The sequence below is a fragment of the Neopelma chrysocephalum genome, unplaced genomic scaffold (assembly GCF_003984885.1).
Source record: "Neopelma chrysocephalum unplaced genomic scaffold, ASM398488v2 Primary Assembly neopelma1_24, whole genome shotgun sequence".
NCBI lineage: Eukaryota > Metazoa > Chordata > Aves > Passeriformes > Pipridae > Neopelma > Neopelma chrysocephalum.
This window is the reverse complement of record NW_020897693.1, coordinates 18948438-18965399: the sequence shown is the minus strand read 5'-3', so window position 1 is coordinate 18965399 and position 16962 is coordinate 18948438. Positions and strand designations below refer to the sequence as shown.

Sequence of the window (16962 nt, the reverse complement as noted above, 5' to 3'; positions counted from 1 at the left end):
CTAGAACTCTTTCTCACTCCTCCGGGCAGAGATCTATTTCACTGCCCTGTAAGAAGAACATCTTTGACTTCCCATTCCTTAGGAAAGTACATTTGAAAAAGCCAACACACACGACTGCATACTTCAGAAATGATCTAGTGGATTTGCGTGTAAATGAAGAAGTGACATAACCTTAAAGAGAAAGAATTTCAATTTTTGTTTTCTGACCCCACAAGTTTATTTACAAGTGGGACTAAGCTTGGTTTCCTCCAGTTGCACATTTGCCTCCCATGGCAGGCACAACAGCACTGCACCAACACTGAGCCAGCAGTAGGTGTGGTTAACAGCCAACTGCTGCCAGATGGAATATAGAAATGAATGAACGTTGCCCATCTCTGGCAGGCCTAAGAACTATGTTTCTTCCCGCACAGGCACAAAAATGGTCACCCACAGTAACACTTTTCAAGCAGAATCAATTTCCCTTTCCAGTCCTTAGTACAAACTCACAAGGCACTGTGGTGAGGGCACTGAAAGGGTGCTGAGGTTGCACTGGACAGAACACCTGGAAGTGACAAGACCAAAGCATCAGAGTCTGCCCTCTTCTTTACACAGCCTCTGCTTTTCAGAGTCTGCAGCAACTTCAAATCTTTGGGGCTTTAGCCTGTTCCATCAAGAGCGATTACAGACGGCCTGTGAGTTCAGACAGTTCACACTGGGAGTGAGGCAGCCTGACTGCTGTGTAAGATTTGACATCTTAAGAAGTCACGCAAGAAGCTCCAGCCACGTTATGAGAAGCTACTTATCTCCTCGGGCTCAACCTACTCCCTGAACTGGCCTTTGCGTTTCAGCCCCCTTTTAAACTCCGCAGCAGCTCAGGACGAGGAGTTTAACCGGGGGCGGCTCCAAAGGGCACCAACAGCCGCTGCCCCCTGCGACGTGCCGGGGCGCACGCGCGCTGCCCGCCCCGCCCCGCCCCTGCCCGCCGTCCTGGGGCACCCGAGGGGCACCGCGGCCGCTCCCGGGAAAGGCTCTCCCGGCAGCCCAGCCCCGCCTCACGGGTGGCGCCGGCCACGCCCTCACCAGGGTACAGTCCCTCGGAGCGCGATGGCTCTGGGAGCAGCAGCAGTTGCCCGGGGCCAGGCCTCACCCGACCCTTGCCGGCCAGAGAGCCCGGATGCCGCGGGGCCGCCTGGTCGCTGTTAACCCCCACGCCGGTCAGGTGACCGCCGCCCGCTGCCCATTGCCCGCGGCCCCGGGCGGAGCGGCGCGGGGGCGCGCGAGGAGAGCGCGCGGCCGCTGCTCCCGCCCCACTCCGCGCGCAGCCCCCGCGCTTCAAACGCGGCGGCGGCCGCGCGGAGAGGCAGCGCGCGCGGGCGCGTGATTGGGCGGCCGCCGCGCTCACGTGATGCGCGCACGCCTCGCGACACCTCGAGTGAAAAACTTGCGAGGGGGAAGGAGGCGGCTCCTACCTGGCTCCGCGCGCCGCCGGCTCCGCGCGCTGCCCGGCACCGCCCCAGCCCACGCGGACCTCGCCGGCCACGCGCGACCTCCTGCTGTCCTCATTGGCAGCCGCGGCCCGTCACGTGGGCCGCGCACGTTCCCCCTGCTCCTTCCTCTCCCCTGTGGGGAGAGGCCGCCGCGAGGCCGGTACCGAAGCGCAGCCGCGCGGCCGGAGAGCCGGGCGGGAGGGCGGTGGCGGTGGCGGCGGCGGCCGCGCGGTTCGGCTGCCTCGCGACGCCCCGCCAGCGGCGCGCTGCTGATTGGCCGGGCCCGCCCGCCGACGCAGTTCCGCTCCCCGGTGTCGCCGGGCCACGCCCTTCCCGCCCCTCCCCTGCCCGTGCGCGAGGGAGAACACGCTGCTCGCGCGTGGGGCTGCGCAGCAGCGCTTCCGCCGGCGGTGGCGGGTGCGCGCCCTCCCCGAGGGGCGGCCGGACACCGGGCGCGTCCCCGCGGCCCCGGCGGGCGGGAGATGGCGGGGATGGCGCGGTCCTTGCGGTCCCTGCGGGCACGCTCCTCCCGCGGCCGCGGCCCCTCCCTCCGCCTGGCAGCGTTTGTCACGGCATTTGTCACGGGACAGGCGCTCGTGTGCGGCGGGGTGCGATGTTCCGGCGGCACCCGGAGCTCCGAGCGAACATCGACGGCGTGGTTCCGCAGTTCCTGAGCATCTCCGCACGTTGTGGATGCTGCTGCCGCTCGCACAAGGCTTCTGTACCCTGCGGGGTGCCCGGGGCAAGCCTGGTTGTTGAACCCTCACGGAATGCGCTCTCAGTAACTTCCGAGTTACCTGGAAACTACCTGAGGTTATGTATGAGCCGCAAGAGTTAAATAAAGGCTGTGTGGCCCTCCAGCATGGGCATATATTCACTAATACCTCTAAATTTAAAAGACCTGCGTGACTCAGGTAAAAGGTGATTCTGGAGATTAGTATCCAGAAAGTCTATATTGGGCCCACAGTGAAATAGTTTACCGAATGTTGAAGGAAAAAAAAAAATATGTAAACAACCCCCCCGAGCTCTGGGCAGCATGGGCACGTACAGGTAGGTGAGCCTAGATGAATTAAATGGCAATTGTAACCAACCGAGGCTGTAACTATGTCAATGATGAAGGCCGGGCCTCTTGTGCAGTCTTGAAAAATAATTTCAGGTTGACTTGGGTAAAGGCAGATCAGATGGAATGGAACCTAATTAAAAACATAGACAAAAGGTGATGGTAAACAGCACCATACTGTAGCCATAGGCTGAAATTTCTGTGTTGGAGATCTTGGCTTCGAAAGGTGCTCAGTCACAGCAGCAATCAGCATTCCCCAGGCATGGTAATGCTACTGAGAACGTGTGACTCTGGCTGAGGAGTCCACGAGGAATGTAAAAAGGGATGTGCCTAATTAGGCATAAATTTATACTTTTGTAAAATTAAACTTCCATTTGAATTGATCCTGATTTGAGTGGTTGATTCCCAGATCACTGAGAAGCTCAAAAATATCATCTCTCATATCTTAGATAAGTATTTTTGAGGACTCTGTATACAAAGGTTACAAATGTAACCAGTGCATAATCTTTGATGGGCTTTTTCAATCTTAGGGCCAAAGTTTGGAAGAGTTTGGGTGTCAGCACAGAAGGCACTGGTGGGCCTAGGTCCCATTTTTTTGGAGTTCCTAAGCAGATGAAGAGATGGTTTCTTTGAAATTCCTGCTACTATAAGGGATGTGGTGCCCATTTCCCAGTTAACAGGCCAAGCAGAGGAAACATCACACAAATAAAATTTACCATTTGACACTAAATGTGATGATGTTGCAAACCCAGGAAAGGATAAAGAAGTAATGCCAAGGCAATCAAAGTTGCTGGAGCTTTGGACAAATGAAAAATAACACATGGAGGGGAAGTAGGTCATTGATAATAATTTCTCAGGGGGAAAAGACACTTTGACTGTAGCACTGGAGCAGTTTTAAAGGAAACCTGATGGTGTTTGTGAATATCACAGAAATGAGCCAACTGCGTGATACAGCTTAAATAAATAAATAAATTAAAAAGATGTTGTTTTGGTCTCTAAGTGCAAAAACCATCCTTTATCTGGGAGAAGCAGATCTCATGACTACTCTGCTACATAAATTCCTATGCAAGTCAGATTTGGAAATCTTAATTTTGAAAATGTGCATATCATTTGAAGATATGCAGAGATGCCCTTATTACATGGTGAGATTTTGCAGAAAAATTATTCTGTTTGTTGACTACTCTTTGGAGTTTTTTGGGTTTTTTTTTAAGGCTGAGTATTGTTCATTAGAGATTCAGGGAGCTTAAATAAGTGAGGAAAAGAATAATCCTCCTCCCGCACTCCTTTCCTTTCCGAATAAAATATTTAAAAAGGGAAACTGGAGGAAGAACAGTCAGTACCTGTTCTTCCATGGGCGTGTTTGCCCAGGGACCACACTGCTCTTCTACAACATCAGTTTACCCAGAGGCTCCCACTCGCTATCCCGCTTCACTCTCCTGTTCACAGATTGTTCACTGTGGGCCTCTCCCCTTCAAACAACCCCAACCTTTTCAGTTCTTCCATCCCCACCCATCCTAGTAAGAGTGATAAAATGGGCCTGTAAATCCAATATGAGTATTCCTATTGAGGAGCATATTTAGGAAAAAAAGGTTTTAGAAAACTGAGCAGAACAGGCACATCCTTTTATAGGAAGAAATTATACAGGTTTTGAGTGGGCTGAGCTCACGGGAGGAAGGAAATGTGATACAAAGAGAAAGGGTAGTGCTAAATCTGGTCTATACTGAAGGCTGGCATTTTACTGCCAAACTCATTACCTGCTGTGTTTGTTCCTGATGACTGCAGAATTCAAACCCCGATAAACAAATTTTGTTCTTCCAATAATAATATCCATTTATAATTAGTCAAAATGTAAAAATAATTACATTTAAACAACAATAATTATATTTAACAACCACCACCACCCTTATGTTTGAAGTATGTTATTTAAATGCTTTAATCAATCATTCAAAGTCTGCAAAATGTCAGGACTAAGGATGCAACTTCCTGGGCACTGAGTGAGTCAGGATCATATGAAGAAAATAATGTGTAAATTTTTCATTAATTCAGCATTAGACACATGGGAGCCAGATAAAGATTGCTGAGATAATTGTGAAGCTGGCATTTACTAGCTTCCTAGCGTGAATTTTGCATCCCAAATAAGGACTTTCTTATCTGAATACATGGAAAGGGTTCATTGATGATTGTTGCTTTCTAAGAGCTTCCGTAATGTTGTTTTTGTTGGGCAAAGTTTAATAAAGATCAGTTGTCTTGGTTACACTTGGAGCCACTGCTATTGTCCATCCTCTTCACAATTTAAGCCTGAACCTTCCCTTTATATCCAGCACCAGAGCTGCAAAGGTAGCAATGTAATTGTACATCAAGAAATGTTCTTCTTTCCAAAGCCTGAGGCCAGGAATCAGGCACTGGGGCTGGAGAGATAAGGTTGGGAGAAAAGCCTGTCCATGTTTTCTTAAATTTTTCTACAAGGAAAAATGGCAGGCAAAGTATAAGGCCTGCCCCTAGCTTTATTGCTCGTTTTGTTTCTCAGATGTGATAAAGCCCTGCAAGAACTGAGGTCTCCAGACTGCTCCCCACTTGCAGCCTTCTTTCCTATGTCTTTCTGGTCAGTGATGATGAGGCCTCCTCTATCTCTAGACACAAGTGGGAGTCTGTGCTTCTGAGTCTGGGCTTCTGGTCTCTCCTTTACAGAAGACTGCAAGGTGGCCAAGTCCTCTTCTCTACGGGGATTTTCTTGTCCCAGCTTCCCTCCACAGGGACCAGGGACAGTTGCGACCTCTGAATTCCCAAACCATTGCCCTCCCCAGCCCAAAGAAAGCAGGGCTGAAACAGGGATGCACTTCAGCCCCTCATCCTCAATCTTTCTACAAGGAGACCTGGGGCCGCACCCGCAGCAAGGGAGCTGCTGGCTCCGGCGCGTCTCTCCGCAGTTCGCTCCGGGCACGGTAAAGGCAGAAACCTCCTGGGAATGCATCAGTGATGAGACGCTGCGACTTGGCTTCCCTGCTGTGGGCAAGTTCCTAACGGGCACAAGCTACCTTTGAGATCTGGCCAAAGACCATTGCTCCCCGGAGGGAGCAGCCCCGGCCATGCCGGCAGAACTCTCCCAGCCTCGCTGTCTCTCCCAGCTGCTTTGTTCGCTGCAGGTTTGGCTCTTGTGCTGCCACGAGCCTTGCCGAGGCCAGACTTTTTTCCTTCCTTTTCCCCATCCGAAGGGACCGCAATCTAACAAACCCTTCTCTGCCCGAACAGCTCAAACCCACCGTGCCCAGGCCTTGGGCTGCCTTTTCCCCGCGGTGACGGGCGATCCCAGGCGCGAGGGACTAAACCCTTCCCCGACCAAAGCTCCAAGGACGGCGGCTGCCGGCGCAGCTCCCGGGGGCAGATCGCTATAGCAGCGGCATCGACCCGAGTCCCGTTAATAAATGGAGGCGGGGGCTTGGGGACAAACCTGCCTTAAGTGTGCTGGGAGGGGGGCGCGGGGCTGCGCTGGGCCCCGGCCTCCGCAGGGTCTCCCCGCGCGGGCGAGCGGATGGCGGGCGCGGCGCCTCCATCCACCGCGGCCCAGGGCTCCTCCGCCACAGCGCACAAGCCGCGGGAACCCAAACCCCAATCGCTCGCGATCCACGGGAGCGGGAGCTGCCCTGGAGCCCCGGCAGGAAGCACCAGCTGCGAACCCCTTGCACGTCTCTGCCGGCAGCAGTGAGAAAGAAGCTGCGGCGTGGAGGCACCCGATGCCAGCGCTCCTGGCAGACCTTGCCGACAGCGCCCAAGACGCTTGCTGGCTCCTCGAATTATTTTCGTTTAAGCTGGAAGTGCTGGTGATTTCTCAGATATGTGGAGATAGTAGTTCACATGCTGCAACATCCTCATTTCAAGCAGCTTTGAGAGCCCCAAACGATATTAAAGATCTAACAGACAGACTCTATCCGTGCCCTGCAGCCCCTCCCGATGCAAGGAGACATGAAGCAGGCACAGCTCATCCCTCCTGCAAGAAGCAGAGCTCTGCCCCTGCAGCCCAGGCTGCCACAGGCACACTGGGGCCAAGGCTTTGGCCCTTCCCCAAAGCAGGAGGCCTACCCCGGGGCTAACAGGGAGGACAAAAAGGGAGAGAGCAGAGTAGGGGAAAGGGAATGGTACATTCCTTAGAGAGGAAGCAGTGGGGGCACAGGTTTGCTGGATGGGTTGGACACCATTTTCAGACCATTGCAGACTATCTAGAGGCTTCCACACATTTGCAAAATTTTTGCCCTTCTCAAGGGTGTCTGAATGGACAACAACAGGCAAGGGGAGCCCAAGGCATCAGCTGTCCCACTTGTGCGTGGGGGCACCCTCTCACCTTCCCTGTCTTCCAGCCTCAGCAGTGCTGCCCTGGCAGTGCTAAGCAGCAAGATGGGCAGTTTTGCCACCCAGAGCAACTCGTTGTCCTAAGCACTTGTCTGCTACCCATGTCCTCCTCTGAGGTTGACACAAAGGAAAAATAAATCTCCTGAGGCAGAGACACAACCCAGATGCACAACCCAGGCACCTGGCAGCAGAGCACCAGCCCTCACAGTCTGGCCTGAGGCAAGGAAACTTGCTCAAAAGCTACAGCTTCATTAGGGAACAATGCAGGCAGAGCATGTTCACAGGCCAAAGCAGTTGGCATTAGCAACCCACCACTTATGCTGTACCCATTTGGGGCAGGGATGGTTACCTCAGTCAAGCTCCTCACTAGGCCTGGGAACTGGCAGCCCTCGGGCAGCCTGTGAGCAGTAGGTGCATTCCCACAGCCCATGTCTCAGCAAGGCTTCAGCCAAAACTCCCCAATGCAGGGTGAGGAGGGACTGTCAGGACCTTCACTATGAATGCAGCATCCTTATCTAAAGCAAGGACATGCTAAGGTGTCCACTTAAAGCCAATAATGTTATGTACGTGTTATGTATTTCACTGAAATGCATCAAGAGAAACTACAAAAATGGCACACAAGGCAATCATCAAACACACAAAGCACTTTCTTCATAGATGCTGCTGATAAACAATGTAACCACATCACAAAACTGCATAAGCAGCCTAGGGAGCAAACAAGCAACGAACTCTGACAGACTGAGAGCTGGCACTTGAAGGTGTTTCTGCATCTCTCCCAAGCCTCCTTCACAGGGCAGTTCACCAACTCTACACCCAGAAATCTCATCAGGTTTTGCACACTGAATGTCAATGCAAAGCAAAAATTACTAGTTTGGGGCCAAATTCTCATTTCAGTTGCTTCCTGTAGTTTTGCAGGAGGCACAGAATTAAAGTCTGGCCAAGAAAATCTCCGAACTGTTAGACTGCATGGAGCCAGAGAACTGAATTTTCTCTCCCTCAGCAATCTACTACTCCCTCTCACCAGCTGAATCACGTTAAAATATACATTCAGAAACATAAACAAGATTACTCTTCCCTGTTCACCAGCAAGGCCACTAAGCAGAGTAGAGCGCTGAGGCTGTCTGAAGGAGTGTGCCTGCTGCCTCAGACTCACAGGACAGTTCGGTGGCATGGTGGCAAAGGTCCTAAATTTGTCAACAAGGTGAAGGATCCAGCTGGGCACGCACAGTATCCTTGTGGGTGGCAGTGCTTCCAGGGATCAGGGGCTGCTGCAAGCCAGGCAGGATGGCTGCTCTCTATCCTATTTGGGTTAAGGACAGGAAGGAGAGTGTGGTCGAAGAGAGGTATTGAAATTGCATTTGTGGGATGCAAAATAGAATTTCATGGCTGAGTAGGCAGGAGGGCAGGCTGGAATGAGAGCTGCGAGGAAAACAGGACCTTCTGGGAAGGCTTTCTCCTATAGACCTACAGGTCATTAAATGACTGTCTTCAGCTTTCTGAAGGGCCCACATTCAACTGCCTTTACGGACATACTTCTGAAGATCATAAACAATGAGTGTGAGGGATTTTAAAAACCAAGGCAAAGTCTGCTGTCAGATGACTTCCTAGAGCAGCTCCAATTCCTGCTGTAGGAGAGAAGAGTAGCATTTCTGAGACACAGAAATGTCATACTACAGAGGACAAAATGTCCCCGACTGGCACATTATCCCACCACTGCTGTCTCTGAGCTTTCCTGGCTCTCTGCTGAAGCAGACACCACCAGCTCGCTGGCCAGCCCTCTGCAGCTGGCCCTGGGGATGCAAAACTGAACTGATCGCCAAACTTCCTAAGGATAAAAGCTTGCTCACTTCAGGCTGCCCTGGGGTTTTTCTGTGCATCTAGTATCTCAGGAGAGATCCCACCACCAATGCCTGCACAGCCATCTCGGGTCCTGTTTCCAGCATCCTCCTTGCAAGCAAGGTTTCAAGTGGGAAGAATCTGTGGTAACAGTCACCCATGGTCTGTGGGTTCATCTGCACTGACGGAAAGGCACGTTGTGCCCTCCCACCACACTGTTGTATGTTGCCTTGTTTTCACCTGTGATAGCAGGTCCAGGAAAAGAGTTGTGGGGGAGACAGAGATACATCTCACCCTGCTACTGCACGGCAGGACCACAGAAAGCCTTGTCTTCTTTAGGATTTTACACATATTCTCAGTACTCTTGAGCTGAGAACATATTTTTCTTTATTTGCCAAGCTCAGTGTCAGTGATGCTCTGTTGCCCAGAGAATTTGTAAGATATTTACTGAGAAAATAAATCCATTAGTTTTTTTCTTATGAAAGTTTAGAGCCTTGCTGGAAAAGTACAGATTTTCTTCATTCACAGATTTCTGATAAACAGGCAAGCTGTAAAGCACAGTGTTGAATTCTTGCCAGCCTTGTGACGGCATCATCCCCTGGACTTCCATGAGCTGCTGCGCAGTGCCCCTGCTGTGAGATCAGCATCAGGGCTCAGCAGTGCTAAATAATGCTTCAGCAGCTGAACAGGCACAAGGAAGAAAACCAACGTCATCCCAGCAGACCATCTTTACCCAGAAGAGGTCAAGGCATGGTATATAGGCAGGCTGGGTGTATTTCCAGATTACAGACTACATCCTTCTCTCAGTTGTGTTTGTTTCATGCCAGAAAACCAAGTTCCAATGATCTTGGTGCCTTTCGGACTGATTTACACCCACATCATCAATGGGTGGTTCAGATCTGTGGTGCAGGAGGCCTCTGGGATGAGGTCTGTTCCACTGAGATGATGGTTGAGCGCATGACCATAAATACCCAAATAACATCCCCATGGGCCAACTGCGTCTTCAGTTCCAGGTCCCTACCTACAGCTTGACAGAGCTCAGCAGACTGGCAATATTTCCTGGAGTATATTAAGAGAAAAAACTGAGAAATATCAAGCCATGTTAATTTCTGCTATAAATAAATAGATTCAGCTCCTCTCATTTGGATCCTTGCCTGATGATGCCTGCAGACAATGTTGGCCTGCTGGCAGGGCAGCAGCCCTGAGCAATTTCAGTGGTGACCCAGAGAGACTTCATCAATAGGTGGAAAATATGGGAAAGAATTCACATAGTGAGCCCAATTGTTGCCTCAGGTACAGCCCAGCACATCAGCTTCAATGAAAGTGCAGTGGCGTAATTGGGAGTGTTGGCAGACAAGCTGGAGTGAATCAGACAGGGGGGAGGGAGTGTGAGAAGTCACCGGCTGTTTGCTCTGCCAGAGATTTCCACCCCCACAGCAGTGCTGGTAGAAACATGTGCCTGTGCTTCACGCTTTTCTGTGCATCATCTATCTTCGCTACCTTCAGCAGCACCAGCACTGCTGGCCCCAGCCGCTGGGACTCCCAATTTTAGCAGAGAGAGAGCAAGCAAATACTGGGAAGAGGAGTCTTAAACTGCCCCAGCTGTGTGCTGAGTGAAGACCAAGCCTCGAAGTTTGGATTTGACACGATTTTTTTCACTTAGCAGGGGTTCTGGCAATAGCTCAGTGCCTGCTTTGTTCTGGGGCACGGTTTGGGTCCCTTGTATAAGCCCCAGCTCTGCATCTTCTTTTGTCCTTACACCCTGCAGCTTGGGTACAAGGTTCATGGTGACCAAGAGGTTGTTAAAGCTCAGTCCCTCCTCGTACGCCCAGCCACATGCCTGCACAGTATTTTGGCTCCTCTTTGTGTATCTTTGTGTAAGAGGAGAGATACCATAGGCAAATAATACCAGGAAACGCATTAATTAGGTCTGAACCTTACCTGATGTTGGGGAGGCATGCTGCTTTACACCACCTAGCAATGTGAATCTTGGGGATTTTTATCTTCTTTTAAGGTAATTTAAAAAGAAGAAACGATGAGAGGCAGCAGGGAGCGACCAAAGGGCTCTGCTCTCGCTAGCGCCGTGTTGCACAAGCAAAAGTGGCTCTTGCGGAGGCATTCATTGGCAGAATGGAAGTGAAGAGGCAGCAGCAGTCTCCCACGCAGCTCAGCTAATGACAGGGTAGCAGCAAGGATCGTTGTCTTATATATTAATTAAGAAAGCAGCGACCTTTTGAATTTGCAGCACTAACTGCCATGTTGCAGTGTACAGAGTGTGCTTCTCTCCAATGACCCACCATTTCTTTCAGCTCCCTGTTTTTTTCACCTTTACTGGCACTGTATATTTATTATACTCCCAATTAGATCGCTTATGCATGCAAGCCCTCTTCCCTCATCACGAATTCCTGCTTCCTCACACTGCAGGCTGGCAAGAGCCAGCTCCTATAGAGACTATTCTGGAAACTAGTCCAGTCCCATAAAACCTATACTGAACTGAGCAAAGCTTAAATCAGCAAGTGCCATTTATTTCCTGGGGTCACACATTTCTTCCAGTTCTATTTTAAGCCAGTGAAAAGAAACTGGAGGGAAAAAAAAGCTATGTAGATACTTTCTGTGCTGGTAAAATACCTGCTCTCTAATTTCAGTCCTACTGTCATATATGACCAAAATATGTTCCATTTCACCTAACTGCATTTGGGAATAAGTTGGCTTGGTATGCCTCAAGCTGAAGAATCCATGGAGAAATTAGTAAATGAGGAGTTGATCATCTTTGTTTTGTTGCTAGACTTCAGTGCAGTGACTGAGGTCTTATTCATACTGACGTCGAGTTCCTTTTATATGACAGAGCAAACGCAACCAAAACCCGTGTTCATCAGTCCTTTCTGTTCTTGGACTAAGTAACTGATTTTTAGCTCTGTTTCCCATGGTAACAAGGCTCTCTGATCACCATCTGCATGTGTTGGCCCTAATAGCTTTTGAATCCACTGCTTTATTTCAGCCAAATGCGATGGCAAGTTGAGGTCTGAAGGATAATTAAGTTTCTACAAGTTTTCTGAAAACAGGCTGCATGTTGCAGACTCTATTAGTGCCACATTGCATCTTCACTGCAGATGGAAATTCAATGAGCTCATATTGGACACCAGAGACTCCGCCACGGGAAAAAGTCTTATAAGTACCTTAACCAGGGGCAAGCTTCGCCCACAGTTTGCAATCACCCATGGGATGCAAATCCACATGAATCCAGTGTTTGTAGAATAACTTGCTATTTTAAGGGAGCACAACAGGTGTGAAACAACAAATCAGCATAAAATTAGGACTATGTGTTGAGGGTCCCTCACAGAAATCCCTGGTAAAAAATATGAGGACTTGCAAAACTTGGTGGTTGCTGCGCATCAGGGGAGAATTAATACTGCCAGCCATGTACAGAATGTAAATTAGGAAAATATCTATGTGCAAATATTGTTCCTTTCTCTGGTCAGCCAGACTCAAATGTTTATTCAAAATTAATTGCATTTCACTTCAAGAGAGTGTTTTTTATGGAGTCAAGAGTGCAACACTTCCCTCCAAATACAGGTCAAGAAGGAAGGTGGCTGGTCCCAGGGTAGCTGTGCATTAGCTCCAAGGTGTATCCATGCACTGCTAGCATCTGCTGAGCCATCAGCCTTGAACACTTTCAGCAATTCTCCACACCGATTAGGTACTGGATCAGGCTGGAGTATCCCCATATCTGTGGGCTGAGCTGCCAGCACAGCCCACAGTCTAGGGCCCATCAGTCAGCCCTGGCACTGGAGCTGACAGGGGTATGTCTCCTCGTGCATTTACTACTCCTACACAACAGAGATGGTACTGTGAGCTTCTGGTGAGCTCTTGCTAAGCACTGTGGGATCACGCTGCCTCACAACTGAGTCGGTAACTGCCTCAAGTGGCTTAAGCCTCTGTTAAAAAGGAGACCATATCCCATCCTCAGGGAGATGAGGATGGAGGAGGAGTGGGGTCAGGCTTACCTGTATGGGAGAGAAGTTGCTTCAGCATAAACAAGCACTGTCCCTTGGCCATCTCACTGCAATGGATAGGACAAGGGCTGCTGCTTGGGAGGATGAGAGGGACTGCACTGTTGTACTAGGGTGATGGAAAAAAAGGGTGGCTGGGGGGGAAACACATGGTTTAATTTGTGCCAGGCTGGTTTCTAAATCAGAACTGTTAGGCTGAAGCTTCCCTGGGGTCAGGATCACAGCACTGTCTCCAAGCAGACGAAGGGCAAGGCCAGCTGTGTACAGCCTCTGTGATTTAAGAGCAACACGTTGCAGGGCTCTTGGGCTGGACCAGAGCATCTCATCCTTTAACAAAACACACAGCCAGTCCCCACCTCAGACCCTTGCCTGGTCCCAGCTGAGGCAACGCCTTCTCTGTTCTGGGATGTCATATATAAAATTGCACATCTCTGCCTTCTGACTCCCTTGTTTTTTGTCTTGACAGCTTGTCCCATCTGTCCCCATTTTAAAATCTTCCCTCCCTCTTTTCTCACTAGCTCTTCTTCTGATGTCGCTTCTCCTATCCACAACAGCCTCATTTGTACCTGGTCTGTCCAAGCTTGTGTGTGAAAGGATTAAATCATCATTTGAAACAAATCCAAGGGACATCACTGGGCACTGGAATCTTAAAATATTAACAATATCAGCCACTTAGTGCTTTGGAAGTCATTTTTCCTGCATTGCAGATGGGGGGTGAGCACTAGTACCATTTACCATCACTCTTCCTCTCTGCATGAGTTGCAGGTAGAGGGCGTGCAGCGTGTTGTTTGCTGATGAAGAATAAAAGCATGAGGTACACCTTTTCTTCTCGGTGAGCTGGAAATCCAGGGCTCTTTTATGTTGTGCTTGGAACATCTGACTCAGCAGCTGAATTCTACCCACCGCCTCCAAACCTCTCTTCCGCTGAGAGCACTGCCAGCAGTTGGATGGGTGCACACAACAGTTTTCAAGGAGGAACTGACACAGAGATTTTGCATTTCCAGGTAGGATACAACATGTCCCACTATGGGCTTCTCCCCAGGTTCCTGCACAGTGGTGGCTGCAGAGTCTGTCTCTTTGTGGAACCACCGGCCCATGCCCATCAGATTTTGCCCTTCGCAGTCTCAAGGTTGGAGCAATGCAGAATAACTGTCATCCGGGGAGGCCAAACATGCCCTCTGCCTCCAAGAGGTAGCCCAATCATTCTTGGTGAAGGGAAAAAGATGGCTTTCAGCTGGGCTGACATTTGCTGTGGCCCCATACAGTTAGTGAGCATCACACAAGCTCTGCCACACATAAGAGGCTGGGACTCAAACACAGTACATGTTTTATTATTAAAAAATGCATAAAAACTAAAGACATGCTTCCCAGAGTTAGAGTCTATATGTACATCTGCGCTTCCCAGGCAGTTGCAGGGAGCTTAGTTTTCTGCCCTCACTGCAAACATGCACTGCACAGGTGTTTGTTACCCTTTGTTAGGTGTTCTTACCTGCATTTACAGCATTCCAGCCAAATGAAGAGAAAACCCTACACTGCCTGGGGTGTAAGATGGTGCAGTTTGTATCTGTGACTGAGAAACCCTACTGAACTTCTAGAGACACCTGTAGGACATCTCTGTTCAGTAGGAAACTTTACAGAAAGGACCCATGCCCAGGTAGCAGGCTGAAATTCCCCTTCCCTAGGAAGAGTTCTCACTAAAGGCTGAAACTGGACCTGAATTTCGTAGTTAGATCCCAAACTTACAACAGGCAAATACTGGGCATCGAAGGATTGAGTGTTCTGATACCAAACGTGCAATCTCTTTTCACTTATTGGTCCCACCTTTGCCAACTCAGCAAATGCTGATGTTTGTGGTATTCATATCTGAGGAAGTGCAATGTGGAATCCTAAGTCTTGTGATACTGCCGAGTTTTCAGCGCAGTGAAAATAAAAGAAATTAAGATCTAGCAAATATTTAGGATAAGTAGAGCAAGATGTAACTGCACTTCCTTGCTGGGAACCACTGCACAAAACAAAGGCTGATTTACAGTAAAATATTAAATTATTAAAAACCACACAAGCATTTGCAGTTACAGTGAGTCAGACATGCTGATTGGAAAACAAACAAAACGAAACCCAAAGAGCAAAACCATTAATTTTGCCCTGTCTGGAAGGCTGCAGTGATACTAGTCTATGTTTTATGTGACTTTTACAGCATACCAGAAAACCTCCTAAATAGGAAGGCCAGTGGTTCTCAAGCTTTTTCATCATGAGGCCTCTCTCTTCAGAAATCTCCCAGTTCATCCCTTCCCCCAACTCACACATCTTCTCAAAGCTGATTTCACACCGTCACTATAGCAGCTACAGTACTTGGTTATTTGAAGAAGTCATAGGACTAATACAGAGAATGATTAAACGAATCTGATTTTGAAGCAAATGCTGGAACCTGTTCCTGCTGAAACTGAAGCAAGTCTGCCATTCTGTATCTCAGCTGTCTCCTTCCTCTCCTGGAGGGCAGCACTTACCATTAATTGGCAGTGTTTCTCCATACTGCTGTTAAGTCCTCTCTACACTGTTTCCTTTCCACTCCTTTGAAGTTGGATTCTGTCCTCACATATGCCAGCTGCTCTCCCTCCCTTTGCATTTTAACGTGAGCTGCAAGTCTAGTCAGGCCTGAACTGGCATCAAACGGAAGAAAAAGAAAGACATAAAAAAGGTACATGGGATGAAGAGGAATGCTGGATTTTCATTTTTTTTTTCTAATTTCCTTGCTTACCAAAACATCTGAAACTCCTAAAACAGCCCTGGATCGAGGAAGCGGCAAATGTCACTGCATAAAATAAGCCAGATGCTCAAATTCAGTGCTGGGTAGAAGCAGATCTGCTGATCAGTTTGAGAACCACTGAGGTAGGCAACAAGTCTAGGCAGTACTGCTGAGTGAACATGAGGGGAATCTTGCCCTCTTGTCCTGAATGACAGTGTAAATACCCACGAGTGTTTTCAGAGGTACCAGTTCCGAAGTCATGCAGCCAGGATTGAAGACACCATCTACACAAGAGCAAGCACTGACTGAACAGAAGGTGTATTCAGTTCTGCTCCAGCATTCAGTGAGAAGGAGCAGAGCACAGACTCTGACTGCCACCTTAGCTCTGAACTCCTTTCAGCAGGATGTGGTCAGTCTGTAGCTCTACTGCCCCTCTCCCCCAAATCCAAGGGGTTGTTGGGGTTGCGGTTCTTCCAAGCTGTTTGCCACTGCAGCCCACATAGGTGGTGACAGCTACAAAAGCTGCCCAAGAGCTCTGGCCAGTTCTGTTCAAAGCCATTCCAGATCTAGCATCAGAGCCCCAGGCGACAGTGCTGCACAAAACCAGTCCCAGGAAAGCAGAATGTCACTGCTATGTACAGGCTAACAACTTTTCCCTCCTCCTGTCTCTAGCTCATACAGCAGGCTTTTGTCCTCCCCTTCCTGCCCATCTGGATGCCTTTCACCCTCAGCATCATCTCCAAGGCACAAGGGGGTCATGATGTAGCGATAGTCACTTGTGACAGCAGCAGCTGCCCCAGCAACAGTCTCTTCAGCATCCACATTTCCAAAGGAGGCGTGCAGGGCAGGGTCACTTGCAGATGCCTCTTTGTCCTTCCCAATGTTGACGTAGAGAGGATCTTGACTGGAAGAGAGTGTGGACATCCTCCCGCGAATCATTTCCAGCTGGGACCGGAGCACTCCAAAGCTAGGGCGTAGTTTGGGCTCAGGGTGCCAACATCTACACATGAGATCGTAGCTGCAAAACAGAGGAAGACAAGAGCCCTGAGAAGCAGAGCAGCCATGCCCTGCACCTCTGAACAGGGGCTTTGGGCAGTGCAGCTTAAAAAAGCACAGATGCTTTTCCCAAAACCTATCAGCTTTGGCCTTGCACAGGCGATACAGCACATGGACAATCATTACGGATCTTATTTCTTGTTCCTTCCCATTTTCAAAGGCATTCGCACTCTGGTCAAAATAGTTATTTAGGCAGCATCAAAACCCCCAAAAGTCCTATCAAAGCATGCTGAATTTCTTGGTAAAATCCTTGTTTTGCTGTCTCTAGGGAGCTAAAATAGGATGGTGAGACATCACCTAGTAATAGCTTTTGAATTTATTCACAAAAAGTGTCCTCTCAACTTCTGCCACATCTGAAACCACCCCTTCATTTTCTAGTTCAAGAGCAGATAAATCACAAGAAGAAAACCAATATTGAAGTGTGGGAGGCACAAGTTATGTCCAGAG

General features: G+C 49.4%; 2 protein-coding genes across 4 annotated transcripts in view; both read right to left on the bottom strand.

The window, feature by feature from the left end:
• MGA (MGA, MAX dimerization protein) overlaps positions 1 to 1607 on the bottom strand; it is a 61951-nt gene extending 60344 nt beyond the window's left edge. The window contains exon 1 of the mRNA XM_027706654.1: positions 1449 to 1607. The gene's annotated coding sequence lies outside the window, so the exon portion shown is untranslated. The remainder of the gene's footprint in view (positions 1 to 1448) is intronic.
• A 12413-nt stretch (positions 1608 to 14020) lies between these two features.
• The window catches only part of TYRO3 (TYRO3 protein tyrosine kinase), a 42442-nt gene continuing 39500 nt past the window's right edge, over positions 14021 to 16962 (bottom strand). For all 3 annotated transcript variants that reach the window (XM_027706633.1, XM_027706637.1, XM_027706643.1), the window contains one exon: positions 14021 to 16477. In XM_027706633.1, the coding sequence (XP_027562434.1) occupies positions 16102 to 16477 (376 nt within the window). In that variant the 3' untranslated portion in view covers positions 14021 to 16101. The remainder of the gene's footprint in view (positions 16478 to 16962) is intronic.